General features: G+C 35.8%; 1 protein-coding gene across 2 annotated transcripts in view; it reads left to right on the top strand.

Moving 5' to 3' along the window:
• Positions 1 to 346: 346 nt before the first annotated feature.
• Positions 347 to 22706, top strand: part of LOC103095126 (sodium-coupled neutral amino acid symporter 1) — a 62525-nt gene continuing 40165 nt past the window's right edge. For both annotated transcript variants that reach the window (XR_008912163.1, XM_007503878.3), the window contains exons 1-6: positions 347 to 453; positions 540 to 642; positions 1359 to 1424; positions 7157 to 7213; positions 11504 to 11619; positions 21605 to 21678. Coding sequence is in view for 1 of the 2 variants with exons in the window: in XM_007503878.3 (XP_007503940.1) it covers positions 631 to 642; positions 1359 to 1424; positions 7157 to 7213; positions 11504 to 11619; positions 21605 to 21678 (325 nt within the window). In the remaining variant the exon portion in view is untranslated. The remainder of the gene's footprint in view (positions 454 to 539; positions 643 to 1358; positions 1425 to 7156; positions 7214 to 11503; positions 11620 to 21604; positions 21679 to 22706) is intronic.

Raw genomic sequence — 22706 nt, 5'->3', positions numbered from 1 at the left:
GCTGTCACTTCCCATTTCCTCTTCATACGGGAAAATGTTGGTTAGAGGGTAGGGTCTTGTAGACAACGAAAAGGGGATCATCTTTGTGCCCATCTAGAGCCCCCCTCCCCCCACAAAAGGAATCAGTGTTTTTTTGGCCAGCTACAGGGCTGAAGACATGGACGGCTTGGCATCTCTGATGCCAAAGGAAATCTATGCACACACAAGAATGAACTTGCAAGAGGTAGTTTTGGGGAAAACGTATCTATGCACAAACTGCATGCCTGTGCTGGATTGTTAGGGGCTTAGAATGCTGCCAGCCGAAGCCTCATCCCTTCTCATTCCATTGTCTTCCAATATTCCAAGGACTCCTTATTTACTGGTTACTCTAACAACCAACACAATTCATGCCAGCCATAGAAGCAAGAGAGTTGCCTAGTGCGGTAGTGACCTATGGTGGCTGTTATATTGGAGGTACTTTCCTGTTCTCAGGCGATTCTAGCCTCTGTCGAATTCTGGGAAGGTCTCATTCCAAGTTATGTTATATTTTTTTCTTTCAGAGCCCTTGAGACATTGTCAGTTTGGGATATCTACTAAGATATAGTAGACTATTCGAGCGACCTCATACCAACGTCAGAGAATTTCAAGAGGATGTCGGAGCAGGTAGGCTGACTATCTACTTGAGCTCTGCCTGCTCACACCTCTCACACTTCTTTCTCCCCTGGGTGGTCAGGACCAGAGGTGGGAGAAGGCTGAATTTCATATGTTTGGTAGACAGGGGACTGAGAATGCCATGGAATCCCCTAGCACAGAGGGAAGGGAAGCACCCACAATACTGATGACCAGAGCAAATCAAGACCATCTTAGGTTCACCACAAAGGGAGGCTGATGAAGGCAATCCTGGGCACTGATGGCATGATTGTGTCACCTCCTCCTCCCCTCACGTCACTGCCAAACTACAGAGCAGTAAGCCATGAGGCCAGGAAAGCCCTTCACCCAACACCAAGGTGGCAGTCTCAGCTCTAACCAGGGACACTGAGCCTGTTTCAGAAGCAAACTCAAGCCAACGAAACTTCTCCACTAATGACACAGGACCCTCATGGTCTCCAAACCCTGATCATATAATCTGCAGTCCACTCACAACCAATGAACTCATGACTCAAGGGGCAATGACTCCTGGTTGATGTCCCTGTCACGCATCCCTGGTTGTGGAAGACAAGATAACCTCTAAACCCTCTCTAGCCTGCTCAGAGGCCTTCATTGACCCTATTCTATCCTGGGGTCCTCCAGAGAGCTCCCAGTCATCACTTCAAAAACCTCCTCATCCTCAGCACCAGCTGAAGAGGAATCCATTGACTTTTCTTTTCTTCTTCCATTAGGAGCTGCAGGAGAGAAAGGCCTCTGAACAGATGGAGGAGGTAAAGGAAGAGAAGGCAGCACATTGGGTAAGTAACTTGGAGTGCAAAAATGAAGGTCATTGGGTTGCCAAATGGAAACTTTTCCTCAAAATGCCCTCCCGAACCCCGAAACGCTGGAAACCTCAAACAAACTAGAAGTCCCCCAAGTACAGCATCAAGGAATCAGGTCTCTAGTCCCACCTGTCCCTAGGGTACCAGCCTCCAAGGTTCCTGGTCAAAGTGCTTTCTGTCCAAGACCCTGAACACTGATAAGTACAGCGCTCACAGCTATGTCCATTACCATAATCTTCTCAGTCTTGGGATCATGAGGACACTTCATGAGACCCATTGGGTCTATTCCACCCAAATTGACCCATCTTAACCAGCTAGCTCAACATTTTATCCAGTTACAAGTGGGGATCATCCAGACCCCTGCACCTGCTGCTCCCACATCCTGGCCACCTTCATGTCTCTATGTGATGGGTGATATCTGAAATAACTGAGGAAACAAACGTTGGAGCTTCCAAACATATCAATTTGTTAAGTAGTGCATGCCAATTGAACAACAAACCATAACCAGACCTCTTCAACTTGGCACCAGACCTCAAATTCAGGGGAAGACTGATTTTTAAAATGAGGATGAAAGACTAGATAATCTGAATTCTCATAGGAAGAAAGATTAGGGTTTTTCTAAATTGGGAGGGAGATGAGTGAGTGGAACTACTCAAACAAATCTTTTTTTTCCCTAAAGCTAGCAGTTAGATTGTGTTATATCACTGAATCAGGTCTGAGGCCTACTAGATCGGCCTTTACCTGATACAACCAGTGAACAGTATTTGAGCAATTACCATCTATATAGATCAAGTAACTTGCTTGAATATTTTCACACAGGGGAAAGGAGGGCCAAGGGAAGTTTTCCTAATCTCTAATTCTCTAGTTCTCCTCCCCCCAAAACTAAAAGTTCCTCACTGATCTATTATTCTGTTCTTGATGCTGCTTACTGCTAAACTGACTGTCTGTTAACCCAAAAATCCCTATCTGGCTTTCTTGACTATTGGCCCCCAAATATTATTGGTAGTCAAAATAAAGTTTAGGTTGCTTTGATAGGGTGAAGGGGTATGGCAAAGTCATGCTAACAGGTTGAGCCAAGTGACTGCATGTTTCCTTGATGACAGACAGATAGCTTCTTAGTATAGATAACTAGTAAGAAATTGGAACTCAGGAACACAGTCAGGTGGGAACAGATGTAACACCTATGGATAAATCTCTATTGGGAGACCAAATAGCTGATGGGAGAAATCTCGGGTGCAGAGTCAAATGGATTCCCAATTGTTAAAGGGGAAATGGAGGGAAAAGGTAGGGAAAGGAACAAAAGGTATCTAGGGGTCCCCCCCCCCGTAAGGAAATTAACTAGGCTTTTCTTTTCTTAGTATAATTATGGCTTGGGAATTAAACCAAATCAAGCCAGACTTCAAGGATTTTTAGATAGATTTATTTTTGCCAGAAAATAGAAGTCTGGAAAGGCTAGAGAAAATTAAATCCCTAGCCCGGGGGGTCAAAGGGTCTTGGGGCAAAAGGTTCTTCTACAGAAAAGGTGCCTTCTGCAGAAAAAGGTGCGAAACCCATGCTTCTCTCTTCTTTTATGCTTTCTCAGATACCTTCTACAAAGGAAGTGGGATGTGTCTGAGGAAGTTGGGGTAGAGAATCCTGGGAGATTTAGTCTCCCAGGGTTCAGAGCCATTTTTAAATGCACAAGTTCCCCCTGTGATCCTTTGGGAGATCAGTCTCCCCAGTGGATCAAAACAAATACAAATAATTTTATAATCACAATAAAATAAAGGATATATACATCAATGCAAGGGGGAAATGGCAGCAAGTTTTTACAATAAAATAAAACCAAATATTTGGCACTTTTTTTAAACCAAGAAATCAGGGGGCAGTCCCCTTCACAACAATAACACACACACACGTGTGTGTGTGTGTGTATGTAACAAATGGAATTTTTGACAAAAGAAATGAATTTTTAACTAAAATTAACTATTTTTAACCCTCCCAAAGTACAATTTTGAGCATCCAGGTTTTTTTTTGTCAGGATCTCCTAGAGAAGCATGCACTCTCCACAGGCATCACCATCTGGATTCTGGGAGACACCAAATTTCTTTTCCTAAAATGACTTAAAACTTTTTTTATATGAAAGAAAAACACATTCCTCCCTGAGGAGGATATAAATAAACATTGAAATCAGACAGGGAAACATGTCTGAGGCATGAGGCATATGAATCACTGTCGATTAAAATCATCAGGAAAAATATAGTTCCAAAAGGCCAAATAACTATTGGATGAAATTTCTAAATATCCAATCCTAAACTTCATATGAAGAAATTCTAAATAAGAAAAAATACAAAATTACAACAGGACTTTGAATAATACTCAATTAAAATAATCCATGTCCAGTGGACTTCACACTCAACAGCCAGGACCACAGTCAACCACAAGAAAGTTAGGAAAAGGGAGGGACTAGATTTTTATTCATTAGTCTGATATATTTCTTCTTTTGTCATCTTTTCTCAGGGATAGAATATGGAGCCAGAATAGCCAATTGTTAGGTACTTGATATAAATTTCACAATGAGTGTGATACAAGGAGTCCTGCATGTTAACATATGTTAAGTGCTGCAACCTCGAGTCTCATAGTAGGTTCAAGTCCTTTTTTATTGGCATAGAAGTTTCAACAAGTCTCAGCAATCCTAGCAGTATTGGTTTCTCTTTTTAACTTGTGTGCTCTTTTGTCACCATTCAGGTTTAAATATGTGCTTCTGTGGCACTGTGTAGATATCCATGCTTTGTTGGCACTGTGAGGATCGGGTCTGTGCTCCTATTTTTTTGTTCCCATTTCTTCAAATAACACATATATATTAAGTCCCAAAATATTAAAATACTAATGGTAGTTTCAGTAGTCTAAGGCCTTTTTGGGCAGGCAGTTATAGTTAGAACTAATGCACATAGCAAACCTACACTAATGTAATAATCTAAAATCTTTCCATTTATGTAGATGACGTGCTTAGGAAAATTAAATGGCACCTGCTATAATAAAAAATGTGCTAGAATTCAAAAATATACATCTACTATAATCAGTGACAATCAAATCAATATCTTACAATCTGTGTCACATAAGAAGGGGTAGAATATAAAGGTTCTTACCCAAGAATTTAGATGCATTTTCTCTTAACATTAGCCATGGTCCACAGTGTGAGTGCAAACAAGGTATAAAATCAATAATACATTGAAGTAAATATAAAAATTTCCACAAAAAATAAAAAATGTAAATAAAGTCAATGCAGTTCATTAATACAGTTTTTCTGTGAGGTAATATAGGTACAAAGAAAATACCAAATATTGATACACAAAATATAAGTTTTCCAAATTATCAATACAAGTTGTTATGGATTTCCATAAAGGCAAAAATGAAGATAAGAGTCAAATACAAGATGGCACAAATAAAGTAAGATACAATCAATTATTCAGTATCAACAGAAGGTACTCATTTCACATGGTTACAATGAATCCATGAGTCTTTTTCTCCTATTTTAATAAATGTTGGTATAGTCAATAGGACCTGGAATCATCCATCATAAGCAGGTTCAGTCTACCCAGTACATTTAAAATTTTTAATGTACACGCTATCACCTGGGTTTAAATCATGAAGTGCAAAGTCTATGGGGCCTGCCTGAACAGCAGCTCCAGAGTCGCGGAGTTCTCACAATTTTGTTTGTAATTGTTTTATATATGTGGCAATGGTTGTATCTCCTCTTAACAATGATGTATAGGCAGGGGTAATTGGTTGAGCCTGAATAGGTAGATTTCTGAATACTATCTCAAATGGTGAGATGTGTAATTCACCTCTGGGATGACCAAAAGTCCATTATTTCCAGTGGTAGGAAGGGATCTCTCCAAACTCCCCGAGAAAAAGGAACCAAAAAAGCCCTTTGCAGCACTGTGTTCTTCTTTATACATATTCCTGACACTCCTTGGAACCTTTCCTTTGTGTTCCATGCCTGAGCCACTGTGGATTGCAAAGCTAAGCCTCTGACTTCTGCAAACCTTCTCCCTTATTTTCTATCATTCCTATAAGGTAGTCTCCACTCAAACAGGAAGGTCTACAAAGCAAGCCGGCCTCAGAATGGTTGGCAGCTTCATACAACCTGCAACCTCCATTTCTGCACAGGACATACATAGTGTGGAAAGAGGACTTGTGAAATGGGCACAAGAATGCTCTTCACATTGAAGGATTGCTGGCCTTACATGTGTGTTGAGGAGGTGAGGTGTGGCAACCTACACAACATCACCAGAAAATGAAAGATAGTTTTGCATTCTGTCCCTAGACACATGGACTGAAGGGCAGTATTGTTAAGAGGCAAGAACGTGTCTCATCAAATTTGACCAGGGAACTCTATAGGGCTTTTCTCCTCTCAAATTGGAGCTGTGAAATATGCCCTCACATAGTAGGCATCGAGGGCAGCTAGGTGGCACAGTAGCTAGAGCACCGGTCCTGATGTCCAGAACACTTGTCTTCCTAAGTTCAGACATGACAGAAACAACGAACCAACAAAATAGACATTGATAAGGGACTTTGTCACTCATGTAGGAGTCCCATAGCCCATAATATCATCGCTGGACTGTCCAAGGAATTCCTTGCACCTCTTGGCCCTCTTAGAGCCAGCCATAATGGCCAGGACATACCTTCAACAGCCCAGATCATACAGCAAGGGCAGAGGACATTGGTATTTTGTGTGTCTTCCATTGGCTTACAGGTCCCAGGCTGATGATCTTATTGAAAAGCATAACAGACTCCTAAAAACCACCCTATTCAAATTTCTAGGGGGAAACTGGATTTCCAACTGGTTTTAGATAGTGCTGAAAATATTTAGCACACTGCACCCCAGCCCCATGTATTTTTTAGCCCCCAATGTAACACCTAAAACCCATTTCCTCATCCTTGCCCCTGGCCTCAGATGGCAGGTTGAGGGGATGCTAAATATTCCAGCCATCTACTTTAAGGGGAACATACACTTCTTTCTCCCCTGGGTGGTCAGGACCAGAGGTGGGAGAAGGCTGAATTTCATATGTTTGGTAGACAGGGGACTGAGAATGCCATGGAATCCCCTAGCACAGAGGGAAGGGAAACACCCACAATACTGATGACCAGAGCAAATCAAAACCATCTTAGGTTCACCACAAAGGGAGGCTGATGAAGGCAATCCTGGGCACTGATGGCATGATTGTGTCATCTCCTCCTTTCACGTCACTGCCAAATTACAGAGCAGTAAGCCATGAGGCCAGGAAAGCCCTTCACCCAACACCAAGGTGCCAGTCTCAGCTCTAACCAGGGACACTGAGCCTGTTTCAGAAGCAAACTCAAGCATATATCCCATGCTTAGAGAAGGCAGCAAGCACCACAGAGAGGGCCAAAGAAACTTCTCCACTAATGACACAGGACACTCATGGTCTCCAAACCCTGATCATGTAATCTGCAGTCCACTCACAACCAATGAACTCATGACTCAAGGGGCAATGACTCCTGGTTGATGTCCCTGTCACACACCACTGGCTGTGGAAGACAAGATAACTTCTAAACCCTCTCTAGCCTGCTCAGAGGCCTTCATTGACCCTATTCTATCCTGGGGTCCTCCAAAGAGCTCCCAGTCATCACTTCAAAAACCTCCCCATCCTCAGCACCAGCTGAAGAGGAATCCATTGACTTTTCTTTTCTTCTTCCATTAGGAACTGAAGATGTCGATAATGAAGGAGTCATTAGGAATAAATAATTCAGGGCAAGTGGTAAGAAACTTAAGAGTGCAAAAAATGAGGTCATTGGGTTGCCAAATGGAAACTTTTTCTCACTATGCCCTCCCCACCACCAAAATGCTGGAAGCCTCAAGCTCTACTGGCAAACTAAGTCAAGCTACAGAACAAATTACTTAGAGGACTCCTCATGGACTAATTTTAAGAAAGGAGCTTTACACATCTCCAAGGTAACCCAAGAAAGTTCAGTAAACATAAATGCCATGAAACAAAAGGTTAGAGCAATACAATGATGATCAATAATGATATTAAATAATATCATCTCCTTGTACCTTAGTAACCCATTCTCAATATCCATTGAATCATCACTTTTTCTATCCAAAATTTCTCATATGGTTATCTAGTCCTTGGAAATATCTTATCTTGGACATTCTGAAACAGAGGCCATCCTCAGAGGAGCTCTTAAGAGAGCTCTATTCCTGTTGTTCAGAGAAAGTTGCAGAGATTCCTAGGTAATTCTGGTAAGATCTACCCAAAGCAAAATTTAATACAGCTTAGAATACTGTCTTAAATTCTCCAAATCAGAAATTTCAATGAATTTCAGTTTTTACCTTTTATTTTATATATATACATATATATTTTAATGTTTAGCTGATATAAAAATCTTTTAAAAATTCATGAGGGTTTTACTTGTAAAACGAACCCCTTTGTATTTTAAAATATCTGACAGGTACTTTAAAATAGTCAAATAATTTCACTTTATGATTATCAATGCAATTTTGTATGTAAAATCTTTAATCCAACTTTCAAAACTTTTTATTAAAACATATTCAAAGCCTAATTTTTATACTAGATACATTTGAGATTCAATCTTATACAGATAAACTGTCTAATTCTGTTTCTCAAAATTCACTATTCCATTTAATTAGAAAACTTTTACATTCATCTTTGTCTTCTTTGTCTAATTTCCTCCTTAGGAGGTTATCATCCCTATATTACAATTTGACCACAAATATAAGTTAAAATAGTAAGATTTTTCATGCTTGCATCTTATTTCAACAACTCACATATGCTTTAGTATTAATTTGTTAAATAGACTTGGTATTGTACACAAAACTTCCACTACTCACCTGTCCTAATTATAGAAATTTTCTATGAAAGGAATAGGAGAGACATAGTTATAATGCCAAGGCATGACTCCTCAAGGAGAATAGACTTACCCAATTAAATGAATAATAATAAAAACAAATTGAGATTTATATAATGCTTGCCATTGTAAAAGGAAAAACTAAGAAACAATTTTATCAGCAAATATTGACTTTATCATAAAAGTTGTAAACCACAAAGTCAAGGTCTAGACAGATCCAGCATGGCCTTAGACCCCCCCATCCCCAGCCCATTTGTTGTCTGGTTTATATTCTTTATTCAAGCAAGTTAGAATTATACAAAACACTTCCCAAAAAGGAGGACTGGTCAGCTGAATATTTCTTCTCAGTGAGACAAACAGAATTTCACTTTCTACAAGGTTTCTTTCTTCTAAAAGTTCAGGTTTTTTTTCCTTATCTTCTTATGGGGGCAGATTACATAGTCCTCTGTTCTATTTATGGTGAAAATGAAGGTGGCCAAAATTATTCTATAATTTCAAAGCCAAATGAAATACCATATCTCAGGAAGTCTGGACATCTTCTTGGCAAAGGTATTTTGCTAGGCACACAGGGAATACCTCTTATTGTCTTACTCACAATATAATGATTGATTACTGATTCTAATAGACAATTAAATCAATTAATAATTAGAATTATTCTTTATTCTATTATGATTACAATTTTGTTATAATATTGGGTGCCTGATAGAATTACTTGCAAAAGTTATATAAAGCTCTAAATACACATAAAACAATTAATATAAACTGAATAAATCTGCTTAATTAATTTATTTTTACACTATATGCCAGGCATTGTGTCAAACAATTTAAAATCACTATATCATTTTGATCCTCACAACAACTTTAGGAGGTGGGTTCCATTATTTTCTTCTTTACAGGTAATTGAGGTTAACAGAGATAAGATCGTTTGCACAAGATAAAACAGTTAATGAATTTCTGAGACTGGAGTGTATTCATGTTTCTTTGATCCATTCATTTTTTCCAGCATTTTTTCTGCATTTGATTCTATGTTATTGTTGTTTGTTCGTTCATTTGTGTCCAACTCTTTGTGGCTCCATGCACCAAAGCTACCCATGAAGTTTTCAGTGAGGGCCAATGCCTTTAATTAATCCTAATAAATCCTAAATCTATAAATAACCAAGTTGACATGGACCCCCTTTTTTGGTTTCTCAGTATTCTCTCAGAGGGTATATCATGCTAGAATCAACATAATCAGTATAGAACAGTTCTGCCCCCTTACACTTGGCATAGTTGGCAGGAGAGTTTGGCCCTACACTCATCCCTCTTCTAATTTGGACTGTCCCTAATATTTCCTCTACTTGGAAATCAGATCACCTAATTTTGTATCTGGGACTATATCCAGTTGTTTCCTTTTAATACATAAAATGGAACAGCTAGATGATTCATTGGATAGAAAACTCATCTTGGAGTCTGGAAGGTTTGAGTTCAAACTATGGCTCAAACATTCACTGGCTTTTTGATTCTGAGCAAGTCACTTAACCCTTGTTCATCTCATTTCCTTCTCTGTAAACAGCAAACTGTGTAAATCTCTTGAAATTTGCTGACATGTCTAACAACAATGCCCTAAAAAATCCAGGCTACTCCTTCTCTGGCTGACCCAGTGTAGATGCTCTCTTTGAAAGAGCTGTCTCCACACGGTGATGGCCAAAGACTGCCTCTGCACAGAACTCCATCCAATACTGGGCATGCTGCAAGCCACTGGCATTTGGGAGAGGATGATTCACCAACACCTTGATACCACCACCTCCTTTCTAGTCAGTGTAGTAAGTTTATAAGCAGCCAGTTTAATGTAACAAAAGCAGGAAGTAAGATCACAAGGAGGAACCTAGATGTGACATAGACAATGCCAAGAATCAAAGGAACATTATTTGCATTCAATATTTCATATTAACCAAAAATCACATCCTGAGATTATGTGGGCTAAATGAGGGAAAGTCATCTAGGCTTTGTTGTCAGTGTCTTTAGATCCTATGAAATATAAACCTCAGAGCTCCACACATCCATAATAAGACCAGTACAATACCAAATGACTATAATTCTGGATGATGTGGAAATCTTAACTTTAAAGTTTTTATCACAACCTTAGGATATGTTAATGAATTAACTCTAAGGAGGCATGGATAAGAGTTAATCTGTTTCCCTCCCAAGCCTTATAAAATGAGATCCCCAAACTCCTGCTCCCCAATCCTAGCACTTTCCTCTCTTCATTTGGATCTATGCTGCTAAATAATCCCAACTCTAATCCATGGTTATATCAATACTATCTATGCCTCTTCCCCTCCCCATTCTTTTCTTCAAGCTGTCTGGCTTCCTCCAATACATTATCCCTGTCCCCCATGCCATCTACCTTTGTTCCAACTTCCCCTTTCATCACTTGTCTCTACACTTTCTGGGCTATTCATTTCTACACCTTCTATACTTTAATAAAATGGGATTGAAACCTCACCTCCAGATGCCATCATGTTCTTTCCTATTAAGTGCCCAAAGAATTGAGAGTGTCTACCCCATCTAATGATTTCATAAATTAGTTAGCAGTTCACCATATTAGTAATGTTTTACCCTTAAAACATAATAAATATGAAATAATGGACTTAATTTCCTCTATTTTGCTTCAACATTCCCTGAAACTCCCAGGTTGGTCTTTAGATTATATGACAAGGGCTTTCATAAATAACTTACATTTGTATAGTCTGTTAAATTGTATAAAACAACTTATATACATTGTCTCATTTGAGGCTCACAATAAACCTCTGAGTAATAACAGCTAAAATTTAAACAGTAGTTTGAGATTTGTAAAGTGCTTTATTATCACATTGAATCCTGTTATTGTCCACATTTTAGATGTGAAGAAGCCAGTTACGTGAAATAAATAGCTTGCACAAGATCTGGAATAGGATTCAAACTAGTTTTTCCTGGCTTCACATCTACTATTCCATACTGCCCTATATTTCATATCCATACTTATACCACTGCCCAATACACTATCATGAATGCTATTTTTTCTATTTCTCAACTTGAAGCCACTTAAAAATAGTGCAAAATAAACTCCCCCAAAAGGATCTTTCACCTCATGTTGTATTGTGAAATGTAATTTAGGTTTTATTTATGTTATTCTTAATGTTTTTTTTTCTTTTACGCAGCCAACTGAAGAAACCTCATTTCACATGTCTGTTTTTAACCTTATCAACTCCACTATGGGCAGTGGAATTTTAGGACTTGCCTTTGTCATGGCAAACACAGGAATTCTATTTTTTATGTAAGTATTAGCAATGAAATGATTTAGTTTTTATATCCATTCAAAAGTGTTTCTATTTATAAAATATGATTTAGAAAATATTTTTAGGTAGTTAAGTATTTTCTGACTTTCTTCCTACTAATAGGTGAAATTTAATTAGCACTCTATATTTTAAGATACTTCACATATATAATATCACTCTATATTTTTAAGGTACTATGGATAGATAGATAAATAGATAGATAGATAGATAGATAGATAGATAGATAGATAGATAGATAGATGGATGGATGGATAGATGTATATTATCTCTTTTCATCCTCACAATGATGCTGAGAGGTATATGTAGTAAGAGAATAATTATCCTCATTTTGTAGGTGTGGAAACTCAGAGAGGTTGACTTATCATAGAGCTAGCAAGTGGCAAAATTCATACTTTTTAACTTCAAAACTAGTGCTTATTCTATGTTGCCAATGGCTGCCTCCCTTTAACTTGGTTAAATCATTAGTTCCTTTTTCCCTACAAATCAAAAGTCATGATTTGGTAATTAGGTATGTCAATCTCAAAATGACTAACATTTTTTTTTACTTTAAGTTCACCTAATTATTAAGTAAAAAGGAAAGGGAAAATAATTTTTAAAAAAAGTACTGTGCCATGCATCATAATGACATTTGGAAATAGAAATTTAATATGTATGTCTTTTTCACTTCAAAACTACTTCATGTGGACCTAGTCACTTGAGTTCAACAAGAACTATTAGGTGCTCTCTTATTATGTCTTTGATGTTAGTTACCTAAGAGGAAGCTTTCAATGCTCTATCAGTCATTTTGTTTTTATTAGAAGAGTAGACAAAATTGAAATAAGTTTGATTAGTTTTGTCTTCTCTTTGTTGTCCATTATCATTGTTTCATCCATGGAAGTTTTTCCCTTAAAAAGCTACAGAAATGAATTGCTGATTTTCATTATCTTTGAAAGAGATATTATAAGGGTTTAATTAGGAGTTTTGATAATAATAAAAAAAGCCCTCTAAAGGCTAAAGCCAAAAAGTTCTCTCAGTAAGCTCAGGTCTGCCTTTATATTCCAGCAACTAAATGCCAACCACCAACCTAACACACTCCCAGCAGCCAACTTCCCCACAACTATCAGCAACTGTCTGACCAAAGTGTCAACCCTATCAGCAACTAACAGCCTTTTATACCCTTTTCCTACCTCACTTCCTGTCTCTATGGTTCCTTTTTCCTATCTCTATGGTTTCTCCTTCCTGTCTCTGTGTTTTCTACTTTCTGTCACTGCGGGCTGGTAATTTCCTACAAATTTCTATGGTAAGAGGACCTCCAGGTCCCCCATTAAATTAAAAAAGGGGTAAAGAATTCCTATTTACAATCTCCCCTATGATCCTTTGGGAGGCTAGTCTCCCCAATGGATCGATTAAATATATTTAACTTATACTTCCAAAAATCTTTGAGTTAAAGGTGCCTATACTAACTGATAGAAAACTAAAATAATAATAAAGGGAAATAAAAGAGAAAAAAAGCAAAACCAATGGTAGGTAGGTATATTGACAAAAAGCCAATTGGGGGCAATCTCCTTTGGCATAAGAAATTTACATTCATTAAATTCATTCAACCCCCTTAAGTTCAATCAATACTTCCCACAATTCACATTAGATTTTCCAATGTAGTGTAGGTTTCTTTATGGCATCTTCTTAAAACAGTTCACTTTTCTTGATTCTGGGAGTTAACAAATCCTAAAATTACTCTCAAAAGATTTTGAATCTTGGATTTTACAAAATACAGTTCCCAAATACAAATAATTACAAACTACAATTACAAATAATACAATCCTAGATCTTAGAATTTATGAAAATTATATAAAATTAAATATAAGAACCTGGAGATATCAATTTCAATCTAACAGATACTACATTAAAAAGTATACAATCTAATAGATAATACATGAAAAATTATACAATTAATTCCCCCTCTGAGATGGGTGTTGACCAACACTTATAACACTTTGTAACACTTATCATTTACTTATTTAACCTTTTTCTGTAGTCCTATAAAAGTTTAATAATAATAATAATAATTTTTAAACAGAATATATGACAGTATGCATAATTTAAAACAAAATACAAATTCTATAATATAAATTATACACTTACATATTGGCTAATGGATGTCTAAACTCATTCTATTGCAAAATCAAAAATTATTAATACTGGTATCATGTACTTCAAGTACAAGGAAAAATCAAATATCCTAAGAATAAAAATTCTGGAGTTCATTGTTGGTGAAAATAGTGTCCTGTTGTCTCTGTATGTCCTATGTCCACACATGTGACAAGATACAGTCAATCAATTTCAATGGAAGGTACTTTTTTTATGTGGGAACAATGTAACAATGAGGTCTTTTCTCCAATTTTTATAGCTGTTGAAGTGGTTAGAAGTACTTGAAACAGACCTTGCCAGGACAACCAAGTTGCCCCTATGAACTGGAAGTTCTTTATATATACACTTTGTCTCCTGGGCTAAGGTCATGAAGGGGAAAGTCTATAAGTCCTGCTTGTACTACAGATCTAGATTCTTGAAGTTCTCTTAATTTTATTTGTAAATCCTGTATATAAGAAGCAATAGAAGTATCTCCCCTAGCAATGATGTATATGAAAGGGGGAAAAGGCTTAGCTTATATAGGAGGATGTTCAAAAAACATCTCAAATGGTGAGATGTGTAGATCTCCTCTGGCCTGCTTCAAAGATAAAATAAGACTAGAGGAAGAACCTCAGGGCATTTTAAATGAGTCTCAGTGCACAGTTTTCCAATCATGGTCTTATATTCTCCATTTATTTTTTCAACTTTGCTTGAGCTCTGGAGATGATATGGTGAATGGAATTTAGGAGTTATCCCCAAACAGGAGTAAATTTGAGATAAAACCAAATCAGTAAAATTAGTTCCCCTGTCTGAATCAATACATGCTGGCAGGCCAAAACAAGGTATCTTTTCTTTTAAGAGCACTTTGGCAACAAAAGTCACTGTTGCCTAAGTGGTAGGAAATGCTGGTCTACCATGACTTGACAAAATTTATAATGCCCAATCTTTGGCATTATAATAAAATCAATTTGTAGATGTTCAAAAGGTGTGTAAACCAAGACATTCACCAAAATATTTTCCTCAAAGGCATGTTGGTTATTTGCTTGACAGGTGGAGCAGGCTACATACACTTTAGAGGCTATGACAGTTATACCAGGGACTATCCATACTCTTTTAGCAGAGTCTATAATGCCTTGGATTCCAAAATGACAGTTTTTGTGAATGGATTGATATATTTGGTGATAAAAACTTTTAGGGAGTAGGGGTTTACTTCAGATGACACCCATACTCCATTAATTTGTTTTGCTTTGAATTTTTGTTTCCATTTTTTCCACTTCTTTTTCATTATAAGAAAGGGTTAAATCTGATTTGTTACTAGTTGCCAAAGTTAGAATTAGTTCAGGCCCTTGTAAGACTCTCCCTTCTATCAGTCTCCTCTGCCTTTGATTTCCCCCCTTTCCTCCTAGTTCTCTTTAGAGAAAGATAAATTTCTATGCTTATTCTCTCTAAAGCCAATTCCAATGATCCTTAAGCTCAATTCCATTTCCCCCTCCAATCTAATAGCTATTCGTGCTTTTTTTAGGTAAGATAATTTACCCCATTCTCTCTTTCCCTTCTCCCTTCTCCCAATTCATTCCTCTTTCTTATTCCTTTAGTTTACACAGAAAAGGATCCTTCCTGGGTAAAGACCAAAGTGCAGACCAGGAAAAAAGTGATCTTATCTCCCTCTGAATCAGACCACTTTTGAAACATTGAAAACTTACAGACTCTCAAAATTAGCTCTGATAACAGCATCATGAAAAAATCCAAAACTTGGGAAAGGGTCACCCTTTAACCCCCAAAATGAGTTGAGCCTAACTTTAACATAAAGTTCCAAGTCAAAAAATAGGTTGGAAAAATCAGTAAATAACAACAACAACAATAAAAGATCTTGATCATAAAAAGCTACTACAGGATCAATGAAGACCAAAACACAAACTCAGAGGAAGACGACATTAAAATAACTATAAGCAAAGAGGCAAAGAAAATACAACATAGACCTAAGAATTCTTAGAATAGTTAAAGCAATAAGAGTTAGAGAGGAAAAATTAGGAAAAGAAATGAGAGTGATGCAAAAAAAAACTTGAAAAGAGAACTAACAGGAAATAAAAGAGGCACACACACACACACACACACACACACACAAATAAAGAAAATAAGACCTTAAAAATAGAATTGGCCAAATAAAAAAAAGAGGCAGAAAGATTTACTGAAGAAAATAATTTCAAAAAGAGGATAGATGGTACAGTAAATAGAATACTGGGCTTGGAATCAGGAATGTCTGACTTCAAATCCATCCTCAGATGTTACTATCTGTGTGATCCTGGACAAATCACTTAATCCCTATTTTTCTCAGGTCCTCAACTGTAAAAAAAAGGATATACCAAAGATGGAAATGGTGAGTAACTCCAGTCTCTGGAGTAACAAAGAGTCATACATGACTTTAGAACAACAACAACAACACCTAAAAAGCAGAATAGACCAAATAGAAAAGGGGAATCAGAGATTTACTGAAGAAAAGAATTTCTTAAAAGTTGAATTGACCAAATGGAAAAGGAGGTATAAAAAACTCATTAAAGAAAATAATTTCTTAAACATTCAAATTGGGCAAGTGGAAGCTAACAAATTCACACACACACACACACAAAATAGAAGAAAATGTGGAATATCTCCCTGGAAAAACATCTGGATCTGGAAAATAGTCTGAGGAGAGATATTAAAATTATTGAACTAGCAATATCTAAGTTGCATGCTAGGAATTAAAATGGTGACATGAAGGATGCTCCACCTAAACCCCACCTCATTACATTCAAAGAAAATAAATTGCCTCAACACAAAGGGAAGCAGGAAGAGCACATCTTCCTTGAGAAACAAGAGAGAATAGCCTAGGGAGTGTAGCATCTGTGAGAAATGGCAAAAATTCAGACTAGCCCAACAAATTCCTATGCAGTCAGAGGCAAAGAGATGGCAAAGCTGGAATGAGCCCAAGCTTGAACCCCTTGGCATGGGTAGTGAAGGGACAATGAACAGAAAACCAATACACATTTCCATGTGGCTTTGGGGAGTAAAGCTATAGAGCACCTAAAGTATCAAAATGGCAGAGTAGAGGATAAGGCAAGTCCAGGCCACTTGGTAGTGGTAGCAAAGCAGCAGAGTGGGAACTATCCCAGTCCATGAAACATAAGGGAACTGGCAACATGAGGAACAGAATATAATTGGACAAAACAGCTACAAGTCTCCATTCTGCAAATCAGCAGGGACACCGCCACTCCTCTGACAGACACTTTGCAGAAAATAAAGGCAGCTGGTCTGCTCCAAGTCCCAGAGAAGAATACTCATCAAGCTTGGAACAATGCTCTCTCTACTCTAGGGGCAGAGAAGAACCTCAATAGAAAGATAAGGTAACAAAAAAAAGTAAAAAAATGAGGAAAAGATAAAAAGAAAAAATGTGACCTTAGAAAGTTACTTTTACGACACAGGGAAGGTCAAAATATGAATTCAGAAGAGGACAATAATGCCAAAAAGGAAACATGTGAAGCCTCAAAGGAAAGTGTGAGATGATGTCAGGCCTCAAAAAAAACCCTGGAAGAACTGTTTAAAACAATTAAAAATAAAAGTATTATTGGAAAGACTCAAGAGCTGGGGGAAAAATTAACTGAAGAAATCAACTTCCTAAAAACTAAAATAAGCCAAAAGGAATAGAAGGCAGAAAAATACACTGAAAAAATCCAACAACTCCTTAAAGACTAGAATGGACCAAATGGAAATTGAAGACAAAAAGAAATCTGAAGAGAACTCCTTAAAGAGTAAAATTAGCCAAATGGAAAAGTACATACAAAAACTCAAGGAAGAAAACAACTCTCTAAAAATTAGAATTGTACACATAGAAGCTAATTAATTCATAAGACATCAGGAAACAATAAGAAAAAATCAAACAAATGAAAAAATAGAAGAAAATTTTAAATACCTCAATGGAAAAATAACTTCTAGAAAACTGATCCTGAGGAGATAATTTAAGAATCAGGGAAATTTGAAAACTATGATCAAAAGGAGAATCTGGATTTCATATTACAAGAAATTATCAGGGGAAACTGCCCTGAAATCCTATAACAAAAAAAGAAAATAGAAGTAGAAAAATCTACCAGATGTCTCCTGATAAAGACCCCAAAATAAAATATCCAAGAAGTATTATAGCCAAATTCCAGTACAGGCCAAGGAAAAAGTACTATAAGCAACTGGAAGGAAACAATTCAGATATTGTAGAACCACAGTCACTATTACATAGTACCTAGCAGTTTCTTCATCAAAGAACTGGAGGGTGTAGAATATGATATACTGAAAGGCAAATAATTATATACCTAGAAAAACTAACCATAATTCTTCAGAGGAAAAATAAATATTTAATGAAATAAAAGGCTTCCAAACTTTTCTGACCAAAAAACAAGAGCTAAAAAGGAAATTCCATGAATAAGGGATCCAAGATGGCAGAGTAGAAGCAGGGAAGCTCAAAACTGCTGTTAAGAATTCTCTCCAACCAATAATAAATTAACACCACAAAAGAGAAATATAAAAAAGTAAAGTGAAAACTTAAGGTTGAATTGAGTACATTCATAACAAGGAAGGTGATAAAGAAGATTCTTAAGATCTACAATACTTGAAATAATTAAGATACTTAAAGTACTAAAGATATAATACTTAAGATACTTAAGAACTTTATTACTAATAGGGCAATGAGAAGTATACATAGAAAGAAGGAAGGAGGTAAGCTGAAGAGAATGGACTGATATTAAAAAAATCAAGATGGGAAAGAGGATCATAGAGGGAGAAGAGAAAAGAAGAGATGGGGGGGTTACTCTCATGAAGAGGCTCATAGGAATCCATACTTTGAAGAAGAAATTTGTGGAGGAGGGCAGAAGGGAATATTTGAACCTTACCCTCATCAGAATTAGCTCAAAATGGGACTAACATCTATACTCAGCTATGGAAATCTTGATAAAATTCACTATAAATAATTAAATTATCAATAATAAACATATGCACCAGTTATAGGAGGAAACAGTAAAATATTACTCCTGGAGGACTTTAACCTTCCCCTCTCAAAAGTAAATAAATTCAACAAAAAAAAAAACCCAACACAAAACAAAACAAAACAAAAAGAAGCTAAAGAGGTAAATAGAACTTTAGGAAAGTTTGATATGGTAGACCACTGGAGAAATTTGAATGGGAATGGCACTTTCATAGAGACTGACCATTAAAACTTTACATCTAAATGTAGGAAAGCAGAAATAATAAATACATCCTTTCACTCCATAATGCAATAAAAATTTATATTCAACAAAGGGCAGCAGAAAGAATAAAAATTAATGGGAAACTAAATAACCTTATTCTAAAGAATGAATGGGTTCAAGAATAAATCACTAAGCAATTTCATTAAAGAAAATGACACAAGGAGACAATATACCAAAATGGAAGGGGTGCCACCAAAGCTATACTGTGAGCACATTTATATCTCTTAATGCTTACATCAGAAGAACAGAGCAAGAGCAGATCAGTGAATTGGGCATACAATTAAACAAGAAAAAAGAACAAATTGAAAATCCTGAAAAAATCAAAGGAGAGATAAATAAAATTGAAAGTAAGAAAATATTGAAATTAATAAGACAAGGAGGTGGTTTTATGAAAAAATAAATAAAATGGATAAACCATTGCTTAATTTGACTTTTTGAAAGTCTTTTTTTATTTGTATCACAAATGAAAAAGGCAAAATTACAATCAATGAAGAAGAAATCAAAGCAATTAATCAATGTTATTTTGTCCAAGTATATGACAATAAATCTGACAATCTAAGTGAAATAGATGAATATTTACAAAAATATAAATTAATCAATTAACAAAAGATTAATTTATATTTCCCATCACATAATATATATAATATAATATAATCCCATCACATAAAAATAAATTGAGCAAACTATAAAAAGATTCATAAAGAAAAAGACCCGAGAAGCAACAAACTGGAAAAAAAAATTTATTACGAATTTCTCTGACAAAGGTCTAATTTCTCTAAAATATAAAGAACTAAGTCAAATTTATAAGAAATCAATTGACAAATGGTCAAAGGACATGAACAGGCAGTTTTCAGAAGAAGAAATCAAAATTAAGTATAGTCATATGAAATATAGTCATATGTATAGTCATATTACTATTGATTAGAGAAATGATCATTAAAATAACCCTGAGGTACCACCTTATATCAGATTGACTACATAAAAGGAAAATGACAAATAAGAGATATGAAAAAAATTGGGACACTAATGCACTGTTGGAGTTGCAAACTGACCATTCTGGGGAACAATTTGGAACAAGTCAGGGTGCTTTCAGAAAAACCTAGGAAGATTTATGTGAAATAATGCAAAGTGAAGTGAGCAGAACTAGAACATTTTATATGGTAACAGCCATATTATATGATGATCAAGTGAGAATGACTTAGTTATCCTCAGCATTTCAATGATCAAAGAAAATTCTGGAGGACTCTAATTGAAAAGCACTATCAAAGAACTAATTGCAAACTGAAATATACTTTTAACTTTTTTTTCAGTCTATGTTTTCTTTTCCAACATGATTAATATGAAAATATGTTTTAAATTACTACACATGTATAATCTATATCAAATTGCTTACCTTCTCAAGAAGGGGTGAGGGGAGGAAGAGAGGAAAAGAATTTGGAAAAAAAGTAAAATAATTCAATGAAAGAATTCTGGATAGTATAAAATAATTAGGGGGCTATTTGGCAACAATCACAGGAACTACACGAACAAAATTACAAAGCATTTTTTCAAACAAAAACAGATCTGAATAAAAACAGATACTTCAAGAAATATTACTTGCTCATGGGTAAGAGTCAATATAATTAAAATGGTAATACTGCCTAAATTAGTTTACTTCTTCATTGCCTTACCAATTAAAATACCAAGGAGTCACTTTGTAGAGTTAGAAAGCATAATTAAAATATTCATCTAGAGGAAGAAAATGTAAAAAATATCAAGAAAATCAATGAAAAAATGAGAACAGGGTGCAAGATATCAGACTGTACTATAAAAATTTAATTGTCAAAAACAATTTGGTACTAAGATATTGAGAGTTTAATCAGTGAACCTAATTAGGTACACAATAGACAGTTGCAAATAAGCATAATAAACTAATATTTTTCAAGCCTAAAGGTATTTTAGGATATGAACTCACAGTAAAAATTGCTGGGAAAATTAAAAAGCAGTCTGGAAGAAAATAGATATGGACTAACTATGTACCAACATAAGTTCTAAAAGACAACATATTAAACAAGCTATTGGAGCACAGAAGAGATTTCTATTGCAAATTGCTTTCCTGGACAATTTTTTTTTATTCTGTTCTAGCATTTATGACTTATGCCATCAAGTGGATTGGGTTTTTAATCTTCTAAATATTTCCTATATGTTCATGGGCCATCCTTTAAGCTTAAGCAAATCTCTAAGCCTGTAAGTTATAGCTTATTAATAACATCTTCATTAATGTGAAATTGTTTTTTCTATAATTATATATGCAAATATAATGTTGCTTAAGAATCTTCTAAACAGATCTAAGGAGAGGACTGGGGCTTTGAACTGGTTAAAGGTTTTTATAGCTAGCTAGGTTCTGATGAGAACTTTTCTTTCTTTTTTTAAAAAGTATATTCTTAATGTATATTTTTAAAGAGGGGATGGGATAAGTAATAGACAATAAACATTGAGTTCTCTTAAAATAACTCTGTCCATTTAAATAAACCTTTACTTGTCTAAAAGTTCAATTCCAAAGAAACATTTCTGGTCTAATTATAACAAAATATTCTTTGCCTTGTTTTAGAATCCTTTTGACTTTAATGGCATTGATGACTACTTATTCAATCTATCTTATGTTGCTATCTGGAGTTAGAACAGGTAAGTTGAGACAAAATCCAATTTGGTTAAGTGGAAGAAGGTCAAAGGGAAAGATTTTCATCATGATATTGTTAGCTGGATTTCTTTTTGCCCTTTCAGCAACCTGGTCTGTAAAAATGGCAATTGGGAGGGCAGTCAAGAAATTCCTTTGGTGCTCACCTGGGGCCAAGACAAAATGCAATGTCAGTTGCATTATTTCAGTACACATAAAACAAGTGAGAAGTGCAATTTATTTTTAAAAAACCCTTGTCTTCCATCTTAGAATCAATACTGTATTTTAGTTCTGAGGCAGAAGAGGGGTAAGGGCTAGGCAATGGGGGTCAAGTGACTTGCCACTTCCCTGCTAGGAAGTGACTGAGGTTAGATTTTGAACCCAGGATCTCCCATCTCTCAACGCACTGAGCCACCCAGAGCTGTCACCAAGAGAAGTGCAACTTAAAGGAAACTTTTGATTAGACTTATTTTTCTCAGTTGGAGATCATCTTACACTTATGAGTTCTACTTTATCTCTCAGTTCACACCAACTGCCCCAGATTTTAAGAACAAGTATCTTCTGTCTTCAAATTGTCATCTCCAAGTTTTAAAAGGAAATAAATTCATTCATTCTCTGTTGGGCAAGTTCCAAAGAGAAAACATTACTTCTGTCCTAACCTGGAAGCAGCTACTTTGAAGCAAAGCAATTATATTATCTGAAATATATAATTCATGAAATGTATTATTTTGCTCTCTTCTTCCATACTGAGTTCCATTTGCAATATATTTTCTACATTAACCAGAGAATTTAGATTCCTGTTATAGTATACAGAATCTTACAAAAACATTCAGTTTGAAGTTGAAGATGTACCTGTTGCTTTCTTTTGAATATTTGTATTTAGAAGGATTAAATTACAATGTCATTGTAACCTGTCTTTCCTTGTTTTGGAAAAATATTTAGAGTTTAAATCATAAAGAACTATAAATAATATTTTTTAAAAAATGAATGAATTTATCTTTTTAGATTAGTCTCTTAAATGCTTAGAGTTTCTGCT

Source organism: Monodelphis domestica, chromosome 5 (assembly GCF_027887165.1).
Source record: "Monodelphis domestica isolate mMonDom1 chromosome 5, mMonDom1.pri, whole genome shotgun sequence".
Lineage (NCBI taxonomy): Eukaryota > Metazoa > Chordata > Mammalia > Didelphimorphia > Didelphidae > Monodelphis > Monodelphis domestica.
Note: the sequence above shows the minus strand (reverse complement) of the source record. Positions and strands in the feature narration are given on the sequence as shown.